This window comes from Gouania willdenowi, chromosome 17, assembly GCF_900634775.1.
Source record: "Gouania willdenowi chromosome 17, fGouWil2.1, whole genome shotgun sequence".
Lineage (NCBI taxonomy): Eukaryota > Metazoa > Chordata > Actinopteri > Blenniiformes > Gobiesocidae > Gouania > Gouania willdenowi.
The window spans coordinates 33,440,232-33,465,504 of NC_041060.1; the positions used below are offsets into that span (position 1 = coordinate 33,440,232).

The 25,273-nt window shown below is 36.8% G+C and overlaps 1 protein-coding gene across 1 annotated transcript; it reads right to left on the bottom strand.

Annotated features, from left to right (window-relative positions):
• Positions 1-439: 439 nt before the first annotated feature.
• Positions 440-23,973, bottom strand: LOC114478819 (protein SMG7-like). Its single transcript, XM_028472099.1, has 10 exons — positions 23,795-23,973; positions 20,720-20,751; positions 16,277-16,394; positions 12,617-12,749; positions 12,331-12,502; positions 10,032-10,103; positions 7,145-7,295; positions 3,329-3,464; positions 2,886-3,048; positions 440-456 (listed from the first exon to the last, which is right to left on the bottom strand). The coding sequence occupies exons 1-10, from the start codon at positions 23,971-23,973 to the stop codon at positions 440-442; spliced, it is 1,173 nt and encodes a 390-aa protein (XP_028327900.1).
• Between the last annotated feature and the right edge of the window lie 1,300 nt (positions 23,974-25,273).

Consider the following 25,273-nt stretch of genomic DNA (forward strand, 5'->3'; position numbering starts at 1 on the left):
AATTATGAAGTGATAGCCTAAATCTCAGGAACATTCTGAATTTTTTGAGAGCTGATTTGTAAAAATCGGACAATGCTTCCTGTATCCACACTAAAAAGAAAAGAGGGAGGACCAGTAAACGGCTGCTTATGTTGGGGATGTTTGGTACCTGAGGGACAGGACACGTCGTCCTCTTTGGGCTGGAAGCTGTTGAGAATGGACACGAACCAAGGCCAAACACTGAAAGAACACAAACAGGAAGTGCAGTGAGATGTTTATCACAGAGTTCACATCCAGAATAAACTTCCTTCAACTCACTGCTGCCTCTTATCGACGGCGGCATCGTGGAAAACGCTGGGTCTCAATTTGAGCCAGTCCAGAGAAACCTTGACTGCAGGCAGAGGACACTCCCCCATGATCTCCTCCCCATGGCTGTTGTTGAGCAGAACCCGACTGCACATCACGCCAGGAAGGACACTGAGGGGCAACGACACATACTGGACTTCACCCACACGCGTTTTAATCCATCAAACCAACAACTCTCACCCATTGCATGCAGTGGCTTTGAATGGTGGCCTGTCAGTTCTGTTGTAGAGTTTTAACATTGGCCACCAGGAAAAGACGTGACCAATAGGTGGACGGATATTTAGTTGCTTCAAATGTGGAAACTCGGCAGTGGTTTCACAGAAAATGTTTATTTTTTTTTTATTTGAAATGTCAGTTTTATAGACATTTTTTAACCGCCTAATATTAACATTTGTTGTAAGACCTTTTCATCACTGAACTATTGACCGATCAGCCAGAAAACACTAAGAGAAGCTTGGTTTGAAAAAAATGATTGAAAACACCAGTAATTGTTAGAGAAGGAGAATCTATGGCACTCCTTCAAATTTATAAGTTGATAAGTTGATAATAAAAATTCGCAGTCAGTTCATATATTATATTATTACATAAACCTTACTGAGGTTCAGTTAGCTTTAAACAAACTTTGGGACTCTTAAAGAAATCACGAATCAAACATGATTCAACTTCATTGTAATTCTTTTTCTTTTAAATGTAAATGACTGTCCTAACGTTCAGTGTTTTAGCATCGTTTCCAAGCTAACTGTATTAGCATGTGATGCATTCTACGAGAACTAACTTCAAGGACCAGTATTATGCTATTTTCACACCCATCCAGTTGTTCTAGAACCTCAACAACATAGTATTTGAGGTTTAATTTTTCAAAATCGTCCGTTTTATAGCATTCTGAAAAATCGCTTTCAGACCGCCTCTAAAAACAGGCCGTTTCGGGGGGCCCTTAAGGCATATGCATGAAGCGTGTGCTGTAGATGCCAACTCTCTTGGAGAAGGGGAATACGGCTGCTAAAAGTGAAACTGTGAGCTCTCACGCTGCGCTTCGGATTATCTATTGACCGAACGTAAACATTAACTGTGGATAAACCACAGTGACGATGCCCTCTTTCGCCATGTTTGTTTTACCTGTGAGCGAAGTTTGAGAGGGAGCAGCAGCAGCAGAGTAAACTGTCAGCTGAGTCAGCTGGTTCAAACACTCACCGGGTTGCCAAGTCACTTTGTCATCCTCACCTCTTCTGACCACAGGGATAGTCCATTTAAAGTGATAGTCATTTGTTTTGTCCTAGCGCTGCATTGCATTAGGTCACAAACATGTCATAAAAGCAATATGAGGTGATATAACGGTTACTAAAAGTGAACTGACTGTGAGTGCTCCCGCGGAGCTTCAGATTATCTATATACTGAATGCAAATATATTAACGGTGACATTAACCTGCCTTCGCTTCGCTTGTTTTACATGTGAGGTAGTTTGAGAGGGAGGAGCTCACATTCTTATGTAAGGTGGGAGGAGCCAGTATTGTCGGGGTGGAGTTTCCCTCTTATGACTCATAAGCAGAGTGACAAGTAACTAAGTACAAATACTTTGCTACTGTACTTCAGTAGACTTTTTACTTTAACTCCTTACTTTTTAAACAAAAAGCTGTACTTTCTACTCACATTTTAAGACCTTTGAAGATGACGTCACAACGTAAAAATACTAAAACCGACAACCGCAAAGCTCACGACTCATTTTTCAGACCAAAAAGGACACGTCTCCATTCCAGAAACCTGGAGAACATAATTCTCTTGAGGCTAAATGAATAATGTTGGTAGTTTGAGCTTTTTCTGTTAGGCAGATCCCTGAGTTTTATGGTTACAATTTTCAAGTTTTAAAAATTGTAAAACTCAAAGCTCCACTGGGTTAAATTGAGATTTTGCATTTTTTTTTCCTTGAAACATTTTATTTTCAAATTGTTTTTATTATGAGTGCTAAATTCTCCAGATATTCAAAGGTAACAGATTTAATTTATTTCCATGTATCAGTATGCTACAAGTTCTTAAAAAATAAAGAACATAAAACTTGCTGGTTTAAAAACCATGTCTTATTATTGAAGGGACATTTGTTTTACTTTTTTACTTACGTACATTTAATAGCATGCACCTTTTTTTTTTACTTTTACTCAAGTAAGGGAGCAACTTCAATATTTTTGCTTTTACCAGAGTCATTTTTATCCAAGTATCTATACTTTAACTCGAGTACTGAAGACTAGTACTGTTGCCACCATATAAGGGGCAAAAATCCAACTTTTTACAAAATATGGAATAAGAAGGGAGGGAGGAAACTGAACTTTTCAACTCTGGCCCTCTGAATGAGGCTAAAGGGATTAATATCACTGTAGAAAAGCATTATAAAGTGAATTTTTCATAACACTGCCCCTTTAAAACTCATTTGGATCATCATGACAGATCACACTTAAAGCCATAGTCTAGTCTTTGAGGCAGTGTTTCAGTTTGTGTTTAGAGCTTGTGAGGTCCACTGAGATGATCCAATCATAGCGCAGGGTTCTTACTGAAAAGGCCCAGCTGCTGGAACCAGCTGATCTGCTGCTCACTGCTGTAGCTCTGCTCGTTGCTGTCCGACGTCAGGTCTCGCAGGTGGTGCAGCTCAAACAGATTGATGACGGTGATGTGGACCAACTGCTGAGAGCTAAAGGCTTTCTGTACAATTAGTCTCTACACACACACACACACACACACACACACACACACACACACACACACACACCACACCACACACCACACACACACACACACACACACACACACACACACACACACACACACACACACACACACACACACACACACACACACACACACACACACACACACACACACACACACACACACACACACACACACACACACACACACACACACACACACACACAGGGTGTTTGTACAGGACTGTGAGAGTGAGTGAAGGCTGAGAGCTGTAAACTTTGTTGAGCACCTGAAACTGCTCCTCCAGCTTCTCCCTCAGCACATCCAGCTTATCCACACTCCTGCTCAGGTACACGTGGCCGTGGAACTTAATGAAAGCCTTGATGAAATCCGACACAGTCCACTTGGTTTTGGCCTCATCGCGACTGCACCAACAGACAGAACAGTGACAGTTCACGACAAAGACCACAGAAGAAGCACAGGTGTGTATGGCAAGCCCTTTTAACATTTAAAGAGTAACTAAACCCCAAAGCCACTTTTTTCTGCTGAATACATACGTATGATATTAAGTAGTATCATTTATTAATCCTAGTCCCACTCCTTACATTTTAGTAAAAGCATTTTAATTTTGCGTAATTAATCAGAGTTACTGGTCACTATGGGTTGAACGCCGGCTATAACAATTGAATTTGGCTATTGGCTGAAACGGAATCTTTAGATTCCCCTGTGTCATCATTTTCACCGTGAGCCCTGCCCCTCCAATCAAGGCTGAAAAGAGGGCGGAGGGTTTTCTCCAATCACAGCCCTCAGTGAGCATTAATTGACAGCCTCACTGAGGAACTCCACTGTTCTGTGTGAAACAGCCGCTGTAGCGGTGATGTTTTTGACTCTGAACAGATTCTGCGCTAATTAGAGAGTTCATCAAGCTATGTGTGTATTCCCGTCTGTCTCTGCGTGTGCGTGGCCGTGTGTGTATGTCTTATCGCTATGTGCACGAGTTGGTGGAAGAGCAAATCCGTTTGCCCCTGAGTGGTGTTTGTAAGGCTGTGTGTGAGCTTCACGTTGCGATTGTGTGCCTGTGGTAGTAGTGACAAATCTCAGCTTATGAATTCGCTGTGTGTGTGTATGTTCTTAGATTGTATATCCTGTATCAAAAACTGGTTGTCATCAAATTATCTCCAGATAAATTCAAACAAAACAGAAACTTTGATCATTGCTCCTGATAAAAAGATCTCTCTGATTAAAAACTCTCTTGGTGATCTGGACTCATCTGTTAAAACCAGCATCAGAAACCTTGGGGTTGTTTTTGATCAGTCCATGTCTTTGGAGGGACACTGTCGTCAATTGACTAAAAACTGTTTTTACCACCTGAGAAATATCTCTAAAGTGAGGCATCTTTTATCAAAATCAGATCTGGAACTGGTCATACACGCATTTATATCATCACGTATTGACTATTGTAATTCTGTTTTTACATGTTCTAATAAGTCGACCCTAAACAGACTCCAGATCGTTCAGAACGCTGCTGCCAGACTTTTAACTGGTGCTTCTAGAACATTCCACATCACCCCATTCTTGCTACTCTGCACTGGCTTCCAGTTACGTTTCGCATAGAATATAAAATATTAGTTCTCACGTTCCGAGCATTACATGGTCAGGCCCCTAAATATATCTCAGACTTGTTGTGCCCCTACTCATCAGGGCGATGCCTTCGGTCTTCAGGTCAGGGTCTCCTAAAGACCCCAAAAACTAAATTTAAAACCAGAGGAGACCTGGCATTCCAGGCTGTAGCTCCCAGACTCTGGAATAACCTGCACCAGTCTCTCAGGGAGCTCAACTGTGTGGTAACTTTTAAAAAACTGCTGAAGACTACACTTTACAGAAAAGCTTTTAGTTAACTGGATTTTAATTTTTATTTATCCTTTAATGTTGCTGTTCTTATGATGTTTATGCACTCTTGTTTTATTATTCTATTGTGTTGCACTTGTACTTTTACCACAACTCTGTACAGCACTTTGTGATTTTATCTGCAAAAAGCACTTTATAAATAAAACTTACTTACTATGTGTATAGACACATCATTGTGTGCATTACTGTCTGTCTCTGCGCACAGCGCAGCACTGCCTGAATGGGCGTGTCTTCCTGCTACAGCAATAATGCCCATAATAAAGGCATTTTTTGAATTTCCCTCCTAGTGGCAGGTCAGCAGAAAGCAGGAGTTTAGTTACTCTTTAATAGCTAGTCTGCATATGTAATACAGATAGACAATTTAATCCTTTCTAGTCAAAATGAACATTTCTGATATCTACAATGAAATTTTTCCTATCCATAATTGTAGTTTTAGATAGCCACACGGTAATTCCTCCGAAGACAAATGACGTCACTTTCCCCATTGATGTGATGGGGTTTACAGTGATTACAGATATCTTTAATTCAGTTATGGATAAGATGTGGATATCTGCAACTAAATTATGACTATCCATAAAATAATTTCATTTTGACTAGTCACAATTCCAAACTTCAACTTCATTAAAGATATAATCTAATGGCATTTGTAGACATCTTTAAAACACATTTTAACTAGTCAAAATGACGCTATACATAACTTGAACTGAAATTACGCCTTGAACTTGTAGATATCTCAAATATAGATTTACAGATAGTCATAATTTAGTTGCAGATATCTTTAAATTAATTGTTGTTAGTGATATCTCAAATTTGAGATATCTAACTTCAATTGACTAGTCAAAATGTAATTACGGTACGATATCTTGAACGATATCTGAACATTTCTTGCTGTTGAACTCTGACAGAACTGATTGTTGTCAGCAGTTCAGCAACAACAACCTGTCAGTGGGCGATTATGTTATTCATTGTGAAGACAGAGTCAAGAATCTTGGTGTGCTCTGACCAAACTCTCATTTAATGGTCATAAAAGAAGAGACTAGACGGGCCTTTTTTCATCTCAGAATTATTGCCAAGATTAGAGCGATTCTGTTGTCATGACGCTGAGGTCCTTATTCATTCGTTTGTGTCATCACACTTAGACTACTGCAATGTGCCTCTGTCTGGGTTGGTACAGAACGCAGCAGCTCGGGTTCTTACTGGCTTCAGTAGATATGAGCATATTATTCCTGTGCTGGTTACCAGTTCAGAGCAGATTTTAAGGTACTGATAATAACGTATAAAACTGTAAATGGCATTGGGCCATCTTACTTGTTAAATCTGTTGAACCCAAATGTCCCAACTCAGAGTTTGAGATCCCAGGAGACTGGGTTTCTAAATGTCTCAAAGGTCTGTAAAAAGTCTGTTGTGGAATGTGCTTTTTCATTCTGTGCTCTAATGCTACGGAACAGCTTTCCTGCTGAAATTAGGCTGTCTCTCCTCATGTTTTTAGGGCAAAGCTAAAAACCTATTTGTACAATGTGACGTATGAGTCCTTAAAATTCCTGTTTTTATGCATGTCTTTCATATTATTGTTGTGATTATTTTAATGTTTAATGGCTGATCTATTTGATGTACTATTTGATTGAAAGCTCTATTAATAAATGTATTATTATTATTATGTTCTCCCCATGTGGCGCTCTAGTAGATATGAGTTTTACATCACAGCAGTTTGTGTTCAGTGAATAAAACATTACCCTCCAGGTGAGAGGAGGTTGTGGATCTGACCTGGTCGAGTGTCTTTCATTTGCACACAGTAATGGTTTATTTATGCTCAAACACCTTAACAACCACAACCGCCATTTCTTCTGCCAAGAACAGAAATAATGCTTCCTCTATTCTCCTCCAGATCATTTGGCTCAGTATCCAATGAAAAGCCTTGCATGAATAGTCATATGATTCATAAACACAATTTTGACTAGTAACTATGCAATTACAGATATCTTTAAGCAGAGTTTTGACTAGTCAAAACTCATTCAGGATGCGTGAAGAGGTGAAGGTTAGTTTTTGTGAGGTCATTGCAGACATCTATAATCCAGTTTTGACTAGTCGAAACTGGGTTAGATATCCAACAATATTTTTGACTCGTCAAAATTTTATTGTGACTGTTTGACTATTAAATGTTAAAAGGGCTCGTCATAGGTGTGGTTATGGAGGTTACCTCTCCAGAGCCTTGGACAGAGCTTTCTGCAGGTTAGTGGAAGCAGCCGGGAAGGGAAACTTGACCGCAATGCTGCGGCAGTAGTAAAAGATGGTGGTGAGATGATCGCCTTTAGAGGACGCCAGGATGGCCAGTTGGTTGTAGGGCTGACCTGCACACACATAGACAGACAGACAGACAAACAGACAGACAAAAACGAAAACAGAAGCAAAACGTTGTCATGTAAACAGGGCCTGAGAGCAGCGTGCACAATAAACTATGCACGCTCTGTGTGCGTCTCCAAGAACATGCTTGGATAATAAATAAAGCAGAGAAGCTAATCTTCCCCACAAACTTCAATGTACTTTGTGTTTTAATGAGAAAACATATTTAATGTGACTCTTCCAGCAGCCCAATCAGTGATAGGCCTGTACATTATTATTTTATTTATGAGTGGGGACAAGTTCAACATTTTTATTGGGGGTCACTGCTAAATAAATATCTTCACGTTTACTTAATGAATAATTTATTATTTGAAACATTAATATGAATTTATACAATTGCAATGTTTAAATTTTAGTGAGGTTAGTACACTGTACTAATGCAATGGGACTCCCGTAATTTCCTGTCTATAAGATGCTACTTTTTTCCAGGTAATTTTCCGGCTAATTTCCAGTTTTGAAGCTTCATGAGGCCAAAAAAATTGAGCTCCGTCACATTAGACAAGGTGGACTAATGAAACTGTTTACATTAAATAGTTTGCTCTCCCATTGAATCATTCTGAACACACCCTTGCCCCCCTACTCCCTGGTGGGGCGATGTCTGGATATGGAGAAGCTTACGTAAGAAGGACAGACAGACACTGCGCGGAGATGCACTGTCCAGGCTGTTCTAATCTCCACTCAGTCTATAGTAAAAGTAGCATTTTATAGACCAGAAAAAAAATTAACCATAAACAGCATAACGTTACCAAATCATTACGTTTAAAGTTTAAGAAGCAGTCACGTCTGTATTCTGACTCAAGAGTCAGAACTCGGAGTGATCGCTCCGTGGTAGTTCACTAAAAGAAGAACAGAGGGTGCATCAGTCTGTATCCAGTAAAACGTGATCATAAAAAGATGTAAATGAACTGATATGTAGACGTGGGGCAGTGAGGAGGTGACTTCATGTGGAGAAGCAAACTTATCAGTTGAAACTGGTTGAAACACAGAAATCTCTGTTAAACCTAACACGAGTACAGCAGCCCTCCTACCTGTCTGTTCTGATTGGCCGAGTCGTCTGAAGGGCAACCTCATCAGCCAATAGAGTGCAGCCTATGTGACGCTGCGGTCTTTGTGTGGGTTTTTCTTAGAAAATTGCTAAATTATTGGAATGCGGCCCACATAACAGTGCACGTTATAGCCCGGAAATTACAGTAAAAATTTGCATAATCATTTCTTTTGGAGTTTTGCTTTTCTGCCTTGTTTTTCTCATTTTCGGTTTTTGGTTTCAACCTAGAATTTTCATTTCGGTGCATCTCTAGTTTAAGTCTAATGCTAAGAAATGTCTCGGTCTCTTCTGTCCACGTGTGCTGCACCATGTTTTCCATGATCATGTGACCAACTACGTCACGTCATGTGACGTAGTTGGTCTAATTGAGCTTTTGCGACACATTTAAATATCGAAACGTCTGAAAAACCTCCGAATGCATAAAAACCTTTAAGCGATGAGTGTTTTTTTCTTCTAAATTCAGGTGTTTCCATTTCCATAGGTAATGGAAAGGCAGCTAATGTAGCGGTTTATAAGTTTGACTGTTCAGATTTTTTTTCAACATTTTGCTTTGGTAATGTTTTTAAAGTTCCTTTAGTAAGAAATAAAATGAAACAAAAAAAAGACAATTTTCCATTTTTATTACTTACTGCTTCAACTGCAATTATTTCATTTTTTTTTTTACCATAACTCCTTTCACACAAATTAACTTTTCTTATTCCAAGTACAATAGACACTAAATTGTAAGTTTTCTTTGAAAATATCTGAAATAAAGGGTTACCAAAGTGACTACATTATTGTTGTTTTTTATTCTATATTTTTTTGGGGGGAAATACAGAAAATGGGGAGAGTATACCTATGATGAAAATTACAGGCCTCTCTCATCTTTTTAAGTGGGAAAACTTGCATAATTGGTGGCTGACTAAATACTTTTTTGTCCCACTGTAGTTTTACCTATATGACAATAAAGTATCATTTATATTCTATATTAAACCACAGTGTTACTTTAGCTGTGTGCTAGTCTGAGAGGGAGGAGCTCACATTCTTATGTAGGGTAGGAGGAGCCAGGATTGTCAGGTGGAGGAGTTTCCACGTTGTGGTGTTACGACGCGAGAAAAATCCAACTCGTCCGTTTAGAGCTGACTTTATACAAAATGTGGAATAACAAGGGTTGGTCCTCTGAATGAGGCTAAAGGAACGTATATCACTGTAGCAACACCATTATAAAGTACATTTTTCATAATACCGCCCCTTTACGTTAATCTAAGTTTAATTTGTAATTACGTTGAGTATTAACTATTGTAAATTTTTATTTTTGTCTGTTGTATGTGGGTATGTATGTTGAATATATTATTTAATTATTCTATTTTTTAAACCTACATGGAAAAGAAAGTGATTTGGAAGGAAGAGAAACATATTATTCTGTGTTTTCCAGGTTTATTTATATATTTTTTAATTCTCTGACTTCAGACATCTATTTAATTTTTTTATCTGTCAAATTGTGTTGTATGAATGTAAAGTCATCTAAACAAAACGGAATTTTTGTGTTTTAAAATCAGTATTTTCTACTTCCTTCATCACGTTTGTTTATTCCATGCTGAGGTATTTAAACATACAAAGGAAGATCATTTATAACCACTGAGAGAAGAAGAAAACTCACCATTTGATGGGACCAGCTGAGCAGCATGTCTGTAGTACGACTCCGCCTGACTGGTTTGGTTACGATAACGCGCTAAAACACACAAAAAGAAAAACATTCTTGATGATTTGTACCAAATGAACAGCAACGCACATTTTTGAAAAGCATAATATGGCAGCTTTTCTGTCCGTTAACCAATCACAGACACAAAGGTTAGTGGGAGTTTTAGTCACATGACAAGTCCAAGCACATAAACCCTCTGGGGCCAAAGGCGTTTTTGCTGTTTTTTTCATTGTGTTTGATTTTACCTTTATATTTCATATAAGGAAATCCATAAACCTTACATGTTTGGTATCATTTTTTTCAGGAACCTCCCAAATATGACTGAAGCATTTTCTTTAATATGTCATACTGTATTAATACAGTGAATCTAAAACCACTATAAAAACAAATTCTAGTGGGAAAAAGTTAGTTTTTTTTTTTACTATAAAAGTCACAAAACATTTTTAACGAATCATTTTTATTGCTTGTATAGCAAATCTAAACTATATATTTCAAAAACGTATATACAGATGAATAAAAAACAGTTATATATAGATATTTACAGTGAAATGCAAGCAATGTCTCAGGTGATTTTGTACAACTATTTACAAAAAAGTATGAATCACAAATACAAGGAAAGGCAAATTATTTGTGCCTCATTGTGTATATAGAACAATAAACAAATATATCAGACACTACATTACACTCTAATCTCACTCACTACACACTAACTAAACAGTAAAATCACAGTAATAATCACTATTATCTCAAATCTCTCAACTCACCCTCTCTTTCTTTGTTTACCTGTCGCTTGAGAACAAAATTCCCGCTATATGTGGACATTATGATTGGACAATGGCATTCTTCTTCTCAACCAATAGGAAACAGCTATAATGTGACGTTTCAGTGTTGTTTGAACTTGCTGCACAACACTTTCGCTTTCATTTTAGACGCACTCTGCAGCGTTTTCCTGCATGGAGCACTGACAGCTCAAAAAAATGTCACAGAAAAACATGCGTACATTTTCCCTCATAACTCCACTTTTATTTGACCTATCAACATGATTTAAAAAGTGGTTTGTAGTTTGACATCTGCACTTTCGACACGGGCTGAAACAGAAATCCAAGGATGCTGCACTTTTCTGCTATTGGCTCTTTAAAACGATCACGTGATCATCGGCCCCAGAGGGTTAAGATTTCTGTACATTTTTGCACCATTGCTGTCATAATAATTACCATTCAGTTATTGATTTTGAACCTTTTTATTTTAAAACACTGTAAAGATTTAATGTTTTTTTTGTAATCAACATTGTATAGTTTATATACTGCATAGCAGACATGGGCCACTGTTTTTTCTTGGAAAATTGCTAAATTCTTGGAATGCAGCCAATACAGCAGTGCACTCTATAGCCTGGAAATACAGTAAGAATAAGTAACGGAAAAACACAAATATAAATATTTGAAAAATAAACAAAATGGCTCCAAAAACACACAAACAGACAACAACAATGCATGGATAACATACAAAATCAAACATTAAAAATGACTCAAATAACTAAATGATAACAAAATCACAAAACAACAAAAAAGAAAAATATACAAAAAAGAACCAAAACCAGAAAAAACATTGAATGATAACAAAAATATACAAAATGTCTCCAAAGATGCACAAAATAACAGCACAAACGCATGAAAAATAAATACAGAAAATACATAGAATACATAGAATAACAACCAAAACACACAAGATGACGCCAAAAGCTGCAACATGAACATAGAACAGAGTAGGTAGAGCATTTATACCAAGTGCTGACACTTAAACTTTACACCATCAGGATTTTTTGGCCGATCACCAATCAGTGAGATAAAAAAAAAAAAAAAGATCAACAATCTGATCATATGAAAATGGGTAGGTACCAAATTTGGTACTTTTTTTTACTACCTGGTTCTGTTTTACGTGAAATCAAACAGTACCATGTTTTGGTACCTATAGATGCATCCTTGTGACTGTGAGGGAGTGGAAGATTGGGCGATTTCCCTCTTCACAGGTGCATAGCAGAGGTGGGACACACGCGCACACATCTGTGTCCAACAACTCGCAAACAGCTTCAGCCGATCACAATAATTGCATAACATGCTGGCCGATCCTATATAATCCATTAAATGGATGTAAAGCCTAGTGACAACATAATCTAACATTGCATGTCTACCCAGGGAGGTTTGTGAGCTTTCTAAAAACACAGAACAACAAAGTGACAGAAGTGTGAGGTTTGTGTTACCGATGTCTCCCAGATGTACGAGGCAGTGTTGACAGATGTAGGAGCAGGAGCTGGGCTGTGGGGTGACGATGGCACTGCTGCTGCTCTGCTTATTGCTGATGATGCCCAGCTGAGACGACTTGACACGACACGGCAGGTCCACGTTAAACGCGTTACACAACTCCTGTAACAACTGCAAGGAAAACAGGTCCTCTCACTTCTCACTGATGTATACATGCACCATGCAGGTACCACTTTAACAGGACTAACAGAGCACACGAGCTCCTGTTGAAGCAAATGTTCTGACCTGTGTGTAAAAGCCACTCGCCGCCTCCAGGAACAGTGACAGATTGGCTTGGACCTCACTGCGGTTTGGGTTGGCTCGGTTCTTTGCCTGGCTCTGCAGCGTGGTGATCTGGTTCTTAAACGCATGATTCCACCTAAAGCGGTGCAAAGAAATTAAGGAACCAAAAAAAAAAAAAAAAAATCAATAGATCACCATCAACATGCTCTCCTTCAAGTCCATAAAAAAAAAAAAAAATAGACTTCTTTAAACTGGTATTTTGGAAGATTCCAAAACGAATGTCTTCTAAATCTGTGTGTGTGTGTGTGTATATATATATCTGTATTGGTTCTTCTTGAAAATAAAGCATTGGACAATATTAGAAATTGGCAAAAGGCCACCATAGAACATCTCTATTTCTCTTGGCTTTAATTTTATTTACCGCCATTTCTGTCTAAGTTAATCCAGACTTAAAGGAGCATAGGGCAGGATGTATAACTCAGACTCCATAGTGACACCACGGTGGTTAGTGTAACTGCAGCTATCAGCCAAGCCACTGTGGGAGCGCACATCAAATGTTTGTTTATCACCGGTGCACAGCTGATACTGTGGATAGAGGATGGACACACGACAAAACCCCGACGACACCGGACGGGTCGGGGTGCTACAACTGGTGGTTGGGTTCGGTCACATAGTGGCTTCTGCCTTTCCTGCTGCAGCAGCCACAGCTGATCCGCGGGACAAGGAGAATGGAACAGAGGACAAATATAAAGGAATACATCGTTGAAACATTCTTTTTTCTGCACAATAACATGGATTATCTTTATCTTTGATAGATGGATTATGTAAATAGTTCTGATATGTCTCTCGTTTGTGTTTCACTTTCGTTTTGTTACCCGTGCGCTGATCTGATGTAGAAGTCGACCGATATATCGACTTTCTTCAAGATCGGCCATCAGCCAAATAATAAAAAAAAAAAACGCCCTCCCTAAGGAAGGAAACACTTTATTATAGGGAAGATATAACAAGAGAGGGGGAAGGGAACAGGGAGGAGAGACTCAAGGTAAGAAATGAAAAGGGTGAGGAAGAGTTGATTATTTTAAAGTGAGATGTGATGTAATGGTGATACAAAGGTGGTGACAGTGAACAGAGGGAAGGAGTGAGTGCTTTACTGCTAATTAGCCGCCCTGTACTTTTTGTTTTACTTGGTTGTGTACAGGTATATTTAAAGTTCAATAAATGTTAAGAGTTCTATTGGTGTATTTGATTTCTAATATATACATTTATCAGTGACGTGCCGTCATGGTAGGCAATTTTTTTTTTTTTTTTAAATTGTAAATTATTTATTTTTCCATTTCCAATAGCCTACAGTACCAATAAGTTTGAAAGTGTCCCCATTTTGTGCGTTTCATAGCCCAAATTACTAAACAGCGCTGTTTCCTGGAACAGCTGCACAGTCTTTTTTTTTTTTTTTTTCGCTCCGCTGTAAGGAAGAGGGAGGCCACGCCCCCTTCCAAAGGCACGTCGCTCTTCTGCCTCCGTTCTCATTGCGTGATATTATGTGTTTGCGCATGCAAAGTCAGGTCCCCAATGTGACATCAATTTATGTGTAAAGGCAGCGTAGAGAGCGGCCTTTACACGTAACTGCGCTATGCTAAATGCTATACGTAAGTTCACAGCACATTAGTGAATAGATGACACGTGACTGCTGCTGCTACGTTCTTTAACTAGTGGGCGGGTGACAGCGCTAGAGACGATAGAGAAACTTTGTTTTGAGGAAAAACGACAGCTTTTAAAAGATGGAGACCAACACCTGAGCTACCAGATCTTCAGCAAAGGTAAGGTCAGAACATGTTTCATACTTTTCACAGTGAATGGAACAAAAGGAAGGATTGGCTTTGTGGATGCTCCTCACTGAGGCTGTTCTAAGTTGTCATTTTCTCTGTGTTTCTGTGTTTCCAACACAAACAACAGATGTGCTGTCGTGTCATGAGATATATCTTGTTGGAGAGTATGGAGGCTATATTAAATAATTGTTTATGTTTCTTTAATGGTGTTTATGATGTTGATTTTGTTAGATGGCTAAATGCTTGTTCATGTGGATCTTATTGGGTTTTTTCTTTCTTATTATGAATTTTACATTTTGATAAGCGCATTGAGATGACTGTTGGAAATTGCTTTATACAAATAAAATTGATTTGAATTGAATTAACACTTGACAGCAGAAACATATGAAATTGTCATATTGTCTGTGGTCTCGATTTGCAACGTGCTTACCCAACCCTAGTGGTCACGGCACGTCACTGACATTTATATCATATGAGTGTTTCAATTGTCTTTCATAATCAATGTGCTTTAAAAGAAAAAAGTATATTGGCTTCCAAAATCTGCTTCAGATATCAGCCATCGAATGATATTTGTTTTTTTAAATCGGTATTGGCCTTTGAAAATCACATATCGTTCAACCTCTAAACTGATGTTGACTTTAACAGTTGTTTGTTTTAGTGGTTAGCACCGACTTTATTAACAAACGTACATACTGTATGTAATTTCTTTGAGAAAAAAATGAACTTTTCACGGTTGGGTTGAACTAGGATGAGAAAATGCGGCCCGATTTACACTCTGTGACATGGGCATTTATTTAATCGCTGTTCATTGACCGTTTACTGCATGACCTGCGCACATGCCTCTGCATACATCTGTGGAACCAAACAGTAGTTTAGTCCACTGAACGTGTCTTCTTTTGTCGTCTTCTCTATCTTTATTTATTTCCGGGGTTATTAGGATGCCTCTCCAAGCCGCTGTGAACGCGCACTAGCGTCATTGGACGTCACCATCAGTGGAACTGTACTGCTGTTCGGACCCCGAACAGAAATACAAAATGTATCACACAATCTGTTTAAGACAATGGCCCGGGGGCCACATTTGGCCCTCAATTGAATTTGTGCGGCCCCCAAAAGTAAATGCACAAAATTAATCTCAGAATCCACAAAAAAATATCACAAATACACAAAATGACTCCATAAAACATTCAAAATTGCAAAATAACATACAAAACGACAACAAAAATACACAAGAGGATAACAAAAATACTAAAAAAAAGACTCCAAAAACGCAAAATGACAAAAATACTCAAATTGACATAAAATACTCAAAAAATTATTAAAAATATGCAACTGTTAAACAGAAATATAGAAAACACAAACACAGAAAACTACAACAAAAATGCACAAAAAGACTTTTTTGATTGTTATATATATTATGAATATATTTATTAATTATTTTCAATGTATTTATGATGAGGGGAACAGTATGTAAAGAAATGGTTTGAGGCTAAGAGGGAATTTAAGAGTTTAGACCTGCTGCTAATTTGCAAATAAATATGTAATATCACTGTCATTATTTTATAGGTTGGTTTGTTTTTTGTAAGGGTTACATTACTCAGACTATTTGACAAGGGATTCACCAGTAAAACAAACCTATTGAACTATTTAAAATCGGAGCCCTAAACGAGACAAAAAGGATGAAACACAATTTACAAAGGGTTTTTTTAACCATTATTTTTTACTCTACCCTAGTAGTGACACTGACACAGATTGTGGTGCTTCTACATGTAAACAATATAACTCAGAGTGAAACAAAAATAAACACAAGGCCTTGAAAAGCTACAGAGGAGAACCTTACAGGTCTTGCTCCACCTTCTTGTCCAGTGCGTATTCCAAATCTGTGACCAGCATCTTCTGGTACAGGTCCTGAAGGGCCTGACGAGAGGTCCATACCTCTGCTGCCCCCAGCTTAGAATCTACACACACACACACACACACAAACGTGTCAGAGGTTACTCCTGAGCCAGAAACAGGTTAATCACAAAGTATTTAGCTCTACATTCAATAAATTACTAATGGTGTTCAGAGCAGTGACACAACAATATATCAGTAGAACCAACGCATATAAAAAACTTTGACATTATTCACTCATAGATGGTGGTAGTAAAAAAAATATATTAACAAAAATCACCTACGGGGGCAAATATTAGTATTAACAAAGAATAATCACTGACGTCACAACAAGAACAATGAATTAGTGTATTAATCCAGGGTGGGGACTTCATTGCGATTAATTCATTACAGAAAAATAACGAAGTTAATTGCTTTTTTTTATACAAAAGACAAAAAACTGTTGTGATTTCGTTGGTGTTATTCTATAGTTTATATAAAAACACCAGGTGGAAAACAAAAGCCCAGTTATATGACAATTGTGCAAGAAAGAGTTTGTGGATCCCCAGAGCTTTGCAGCCCCCACTACCAATGCTAAACATATAGCAGCAAGCACCTCAATGCTAAACATGTAGCGACCAGCACCTCAATGCTAAACATGTAGCAGCTAGCACTTGGACAGCGCTAACTCCAACATGCTAAGAGCACGCTGTTTCTCCAATCAACACTGGACAAGATGACAGAGTTCAGAGTCAAAATGAATAAGTCCATGACTGACATAAAAAGTATAATCTGAAGGAAAGAAAAAGGACTGTTTGGTGTTAATAATTGTAATGCTCAGAAAAGTGTTTTTACGATTTTTGATGTGCTAACTTATAACACTACATGTGGAACTGATGTTTTATTGTATTTTACAATTGAAAATTGTAAAATACATTGTTCTTGTAGGAGTTATTTTTATTATTATTTTTCTTCTGCAACTCCTTAGTCCTGGAACTCCTCCCAGACTATTAATGCAGCACTAATGACACATATGTCATCTCATAGAGACAATGTCAAAGATGAGCAGTCAACCTTTTTTTTTGGAGCCAAAATGTCATGGTCAAGTTCGCGTCAAGTGTCTCTACGAATATTTATCGTACAAGTTTGATGCTTACATTTATGAAAAGCTCATCTCAAGTGGAGTATTTTAATTAATTGGACCGAAGCTGTACGACCTACCAGTAAAAAGATCGGTTGGGGTCAAAATGGATGATGTCCCCAAAAAAAAACCCCTATAACTTGGCCACAAATTGAGATACAGTGGTCAGAATGGGACCATTAAACAACATTTCCTCAAGGTCATATTGAAGGTCAAAGTCAGTCTTCTGTTTTTCCTGCATCATTACTTTCAATTTTATTCATTAAAAAGAACAAACTTGTCATTTTTGACAATTTTCAATTGCCAAACACATATTTGCCTTGTGAATACAGGTCTTGCCTAGTTCCATTTGTATTTTCTATTATTTGGAGATTAACAAAAATACACATTAATAACCCCTGATGGTCTAAATAATTTTATTATCTTTTTTTATTATTATTCAAAAAACACAATCTTAAACAACTATATTTCTATACTTTCAATTGTGAAATATAAATCTAGTTAAATAATCTGAGCTCAGACATGATTAAAAACTAATTCTAGGAAAAAAATGTAATTTGGGTCAGCAGAAATTCTTGATATTATAATAAGGACACGATCCAAAAAGGGACTTGGATTGAGAAGTAAGAGAAAAAGGGGTACTTGGGTCAAAAAAGTTTGAGAACCACTAGAAATAAAATCTATTTTACTTTTTCTGAAATTTCAGGCAACCCCACTTAAACTCCAGACGACCCCACATGGGGCCACACAACCAAGGTTGAAAAACACTGATTTAGTAGCTTCTGAAAAGATTTATTTCGATAGTTTTTATCATTACTGTCATCTCATGCCTGGGATGGGACTAAGACTGACACTGTATTTGTTCATTCTTCACTCTCTCAAGCACCCCCTGTAGTGACATTGCATACCCCCATTTGAGAAGCAATGGTCTAAACTAAAGGTGTCAGCAGCCCTTGGGACTAGTCTCACATACAGAGGAATGTAAATGGATACAAGTCTGTTAAAAACAATTATGACTTTATAAAGCCACTTTGTTTTATATCAATCTTTTAATCTGCCAAAATAATGTCATTAATTTAAATGAAAATACCTCAAATTGAGGGCGTTTCTCAGAAATTTTTAGGTGAAATTAAAAAGAGATTAATCCATTCAATTAATTACGGAGCATAATTAATTGCTCACTTTTTTTCATCTATTGACAGCACTAATTAATCTCAATTGCAAATAACGTAAATAAAAGAAAAAACATTGTAAAGATCAAATGTAACAGTGTATACACTTGTTAGTTCATTTGGAAAAGATACGTGATCCAATACTGCGGCTAGGGCTAGCGTAGCATGATGAGAGTTAGACGAATCATCACCATTCTCACTAGGTTTTACACTGATCTGATCGGCTATATCAAATCAACCAACATTTTGCACTCTATGTAACTAATGTGATTGGCTGTAATGTTATAATCCGCCGATCCGATCAATGACGTCATTGTTGTGATGAAACTTTCTGTAGATGCTCCGACTGCATTGTTTTATTGTCTCATTTACATCAATTCAGCAATATATCGTGATATTACGTCGCAAAATGCATCCATATCGATTTGTTTTTTTTACCTTTATTTAACCAGGAAAGTCTTTTCCACTACAGGAGACATTGTAACTGCACAAAGAAGTGCTGAAACCTGAGCATGTTGACCAGCTTGTGTTTTTTCAATAAAATCTAAAAAGAAACTACTACCTTTCTGCATTTATTTGTTGTTCTAGACATAAACCTCAGTTAAGTTGCACTAAAACATGTTGCACTAAAGTCAAAGTTGGTTTAAAAGCCACAGGCAGATTGTATGTTATTTTTTATTTTAGGTTGTTGGTACATGGTAGGTAAAAGCCAATGTTTTGAGTGTAAAATATGCAAATATTTCAAATTTCATACATAATGTTCTCATGAAGGTGTACACATTTACAGATTGTTTCTTAAGTCATATATATTTAAAAAAAAAAAAATCCCAATGATTGCCTTATACTTCAATATCGGGATATATTGCATCGTATCGTGATACAAATTGTATCGCCAGATGCCAGGCAATACACACCCCTATTAGCGAATGAAAAAAAATTTGTGGTTGGAGCCATAGACGGTAAAAAGAATGGACGGGACAAGCTTTGCAATTTGCAAGATGGAAGCGTTCCTAAGCGTCAAGAACGTTGAGTGGGAACAGCTACAGTGCACGCCCACTGGTTGGAGCACAGCACTGGACTTCTTCTCTGAAAGAGAAGGCAACGTCTGCTGTTAGTGTGTGTGTGCTTGTTTTGTTTATTCAGCCTGAGCATGTTAAAAGAGCAGAAGAGCTATGCGCTCTTTTAATTTTGCTTTCATATCAGACTTCTGTCTGTTTCAGGGCAGAAGAGTGTGTGTGTGTGTGTGTGTGTGTGTGTGTGGTAGGACTAGAAAAGTTTTACACTTGTTCTTACCCTGTTTGAACATGAGTATCTTTCATGAGAAGATTATCAAATATGCTTTTATTTATTTAGTATTATTTTTATTATCCTGCTATATCACATCCATTCTTTGAAAATTGAAATCAAACACTCTTATTTTATGTATTATACTGTATGTACACACACACACTATAGGCTCTGAAAGACTCTCAAACTGTTCAAAACTGTATCATCTACATAAAACAATGAACTGTTTTTTTCAAGAAATAAAATGTTCAATATATTAAAAGCAGAATAAAAATAATTTTCAAATGTGTAACATTGGTAAAGTCTCTCACCTGCAGCAGCCATTTCTCATCAGAATTTAAGCTTTTAAAATACACAAATATAGTTTGTTTAACTTCTATATACTCCGATCAGTGAGAGTTTGTAAAATAAAATCTTACGGGGGGAAAAACGTTTAATGTGAAGTTCTGATTTTGATTAACATAAACATAATAATAAAACATATATATATATATATATATGTATATATACATATACTATAATAAATAATATAAAATAATAATACTTTAAATCTTATGGGGGAAAAAAATCATTTAATGTAAAGTTAATTTCTGGTATTGAGCCGGTTAACCCTAACCCAGGTGATATTTGTTTTCTGTATCGCTGGGTTAAAGTTAGAGATGCATGAACCATAACTAGTGTAGAAAACAAAGGTGTGCGTGTGTGTGTGTGTGCGTGTGTAATCCCACTGAAAAATCCCACATAATGTGATAACTGATTAAAGAACTAAACAGTGTCTAGATAATGCAGTGAATGTGATGGACTAACGTACCTGTCATGTCAGCCTTCAGGGCCTCTGCCTGTCTGCTCCAGGACAAACAACAACAACAGGTTAAACATAGAACAGCTTCTCATCAGCAATAACAGAGAATCATAATAATAAACACACTACAGGTCCACCACTAGTGGAGCTATTTCCTCTAACCACACATCACCTGTACTCAACCAGTTCACTACCAACCAGTGATGTTGCTAGGTACGCGTCCGGCGTCCCTGACGCATAAAAATCTAAAAGGACGCAGTAAATCCACTATCCATGCGTCCCAGGGATGCACCTAATTTTTCCCATGAAAAACAACACATTGTGAAAAACAACTTCTGTTTAAAATCACAGTAACTAGCAAAAGAAACCTAGCCATCAGCGGACCCCTTTACGCATGAACTCAGCGCAGACGTGATCCCATTGAGTACATGCTAGTTTAGCTGCTACAACAACTAGCAAGTTAACGCGGATTTCATTTCAAAATGTTTCCTGGGATCACTTATTAAGTGCACCGCCCTCCCCCCTGAAAGCTCTGTCGGTTTTTCGTGTAGCGCAGCGGTGCTCCGTGAAAACGTGATCAGCTTTGATCATCTTCCCCTGCTCAGTGTTCGAACTGTTGTGTCTGGTTAACTAAGAATAACTCAGTGTTTTCTTTTAGATCTTTTTATTCCAGCCTTTTGTCCGTGTTTATAGGTAAACATTCACAGTCAGCTAACTACCTCAAGTACAAACGTTTCAGTGGGAACTTCCGGTTTACAAAATAAAAGTCAGTTGGAGCAACGTTATTAGAATGTTACATTCTAACAACTTCTCATCAGAGCTACAGAAGATAGAATCATTTAAATTTGGTTAATTTAAACTAAGTTGATCAAAACTTCATAAATAAACCTGCTCAGATTCAATAAATCATTGATCCCTGAGAGGAAATTGGGTGACATTAATGCTGTTCTCATACATCTTTATATGACATAAATAATTAAAAAGGAGCAGTCAGAATAATCCATGTTACATCTACCTTTCAATTGTATCTTACTTTATTTTTGACAAAAATTTGTTTAATTAGGAGTTGTTTTTATTTTATTTATTAGTATTTATTTTGTTTCCTCACAGGAGTGGAATTTAGAAAAAAAAAATAAAACAGATTTTATATGGCCCTAGGTCAAAGAAAGATACAAACTTCTTATTTGTAAGCAGTGATGTTGCTTGGCATGATATATTGTGATCAACAACTGATGTTTAAAATCACAGTAACTAGCAAAAGAAACCTAGCCGTCCGTTACACATTAACTCAGCGAAGACAGGATCCCCTTGAGTACATGCTAGTTTAGTTTAGTTTACAACAACAACTAGCTGCTTAGCACAAACATATCTGCATCATTTTATTTTTCCCAACAGACTTTGCATTGTTAGTTAAGTTAAATTTGTGTGATATAAGTTTCATAGTGATTGATTCATTTGATTTAGTTGATCTTCTGACAAGAAGATTCTGGTCTTATTTTGGTGACAATTTATTTTTTGACACTGGTGATGAAATTTGTGTTAAAATCAGCACTTTTATTGATAATTTATTTTTGTACAACAGACACCATTTTGTTTTCCTTTGAATTTTTGTAATTTATTTTGGTGCCTTTTATGTTGCTACAGAAGTGCAATATAACCTGTTACTGTGACAGTTGTGGAATAAACTTTTCAGATTTGGAATTGTATTTGTTTCATTTCAGATACATTTTGAACATACATGAATATATCTGCTAATTATAGACATATACCACCTTTAAGAGAGTTTAACACTACAATTTAAGAATTTTTTTTTTTTTTTTTATTGGGGTCCCATTGAATTTCCCATGGACCCACTCAAATCACCACCTGTGGGTCCAGGTGACTCACTACATTGAAAACCTATCAACATCACTGCCAACACAAGCTCACTGTAAATATTTATAAGTTTAAAAAGAAATATAAAGGGAATATGTTGTCAGAGTACAGAAATGAGGAGGAATATTGATTACCGAAAGTAAAATTTGCAGGAAGTATATCTAAAAAAAAAAAAAAAAAAAAAAATTGTAAAAGAAGAGAAATAATAATAATTTAAAAAGGCAATAACAGTGCTAAAAAGATCATTGTCCTTGATGATGCTAAACTATAACAATAGCGGTGATTTTTGTGACTAATATATATATATATATATATACACACACACACACACACACACACACACACACACACACACACACACACATATATATATACAGACTATAAAGGTAAAGGGTGTATCTGGTTGAACAATGTAGGTGTTCTTAGTATATGAATGATAAGAATATACTTTTAAAAATAAATAAATAAAACTGTGACATATAAGAGCTTGTGATCTACTAAAGTACTACCACTGTAGATAACATATCCTTTTGTATATATATATATATATATATATATATATATATATATATATAAGTATGTGCATATGTATTTTTCTTGCACGTAAACTGTTTATCTGATATGATAACTGTTTTGTGAAAGGAAGCAACCACTGATATGAATTATGACAATTACAGGGGTGGGAATTTATAACTTTACCTCCTCCCACTCCTTTTCGAGTTCATGTATACATGAAAGTATGTTCATTTGAAAAGAATCATGTGTATATGTAATGTACATTGAACTCGGAATAATCAATCAATCAATCAATCAATCAATCAAACAAACAAACCCTTTCAACTTCAATCGGGTGTAAAAGATTCCAGTTTCCCATAGATGTTGTATAAATGTAGAGAGCTACAGCTACTGTGACAGACGCTAACAGTGAGCTAAAGCTAACACAACACAAACCGCTCATTTTCACATTAAAATTCCAACATAAAGAGACACCGATGTTGCTTTTATCATTGGGGACAGGTGTCTAAATTATATCAGTTAAAAAAAACACATAAATGCCACATCCGGGGAATATGACGCTCCGTGAAAGTGAGCTAGTCAGCTAGCATCAACATTAGCTAAGGGGGAGCTAGCTCCTTAGCTCAAAAACACACATATCGTTTAACCAACAGGCTCGAACTAGCTCGAGACAGAAAAGCATCTGAAGCCTACCTGAGGTACTGGGCGCAGAGGTTCATCCTGGTGGCTAAGCAGTCTTTCAGAGAACGACTGGACCAGACATTAGCGCTGCTTTGGGCGCCATGTTGTTCCTGTTTGACCCGCAGCGGCCTCGCGCAAAGGGGCGGGGCCTCGATTGTGGGCGGAGCGTGGCCATGCAAAGTGTAAACCATAGAAATATATTAGAGATGTCCGTCTACAACAGGAGGGCCGGGGGCCACACGCGGCCCTCTGTCTAATTCTGTGCGGTCCCTAAAATGAAGGCAAATAATGAAAGAATAAGACACATAACGATGGCAAAAATATAGAAAAATACACAAACGATTGCAAACATACACAGCATGTGTAAAATAACATACACAAATATAGAAAAATAAACAAAACAATCACAAAAATACACAAAACGATTGCAAAAATACACAAAATGTTCACAATATCATGCAGAAGTATAGAAAAAATACACAAAACGATAACAAAATTCGCAATAACATGCAAAAACAAAGAAAAGTACGCAAAACATAGATACTCAAAGATACTCAAAATATCTACATTAACATGCAAAAATGTGCAAAATGTCCAGAATAACATGCAAAAATGATTTAAAAAATACACAAAATGAAATCCAAAATACACAAAATGTCTACAAGGACATGCAAAAATATAGAAAAATACAAAGAATGATGGCAAAAATGCACATGTCCACATTGATATGCAAAAGTATAAAAAACTACACAAAACCATAACAAAAATATCCAAAATGTCCACAATAACATGCAAAAATAAAGAAAATACCCAAAACAATAGCAAAAATGCACAAAATGTCCACAACATGCAAAAATACAGAATCAACCAATCAGATTAAACGTAATGCACAGCGCCAAAACAGCATTGAATGGAGGTTATTTTCTGAGTTTTAGAGTTCATAAATGTATCTATGCTTAGAGCCTGAAAATGTATTTAATTTTTGAATTTAATTAATTGGTGTTGTCTTATTTTTGACAACCTTTTTTTTTTTTTTAAAAAAAAAAAAATACAAATACCTTTGTGGAAAATAAATCATGTTTCAATCATGCATGATTTGGTCTCTTCCTCTTTAAGTTTATACATACATTTTAGTGTATATAGTATATATACTTTATTATATAGATGTTTATTGTATGTAATTGAACCGTGGAAAGATTTATAACCAAAAATAAACATGGGGGGAGAAAGTAACTAGTAACTTTTACTTTGAGTACTTTTAAATTGAGCTACTTTTTACTTGTACTTGAGTATTTTAAGTATGACTTACTTGTACTTCAGTACAATTTATATAGGAGATAAGAGGAAATCTATAGCTTCGTAGTACAGGACCATCATGTCTGCCACATGTTGCCATCCCTATAAAATTCCTTCCCACCATCTTGCCACTAGTTTTTTTTTCTGTCACAATTATTGTTAAATAAATTAAATTAACCCACGATCCTGGAAAAC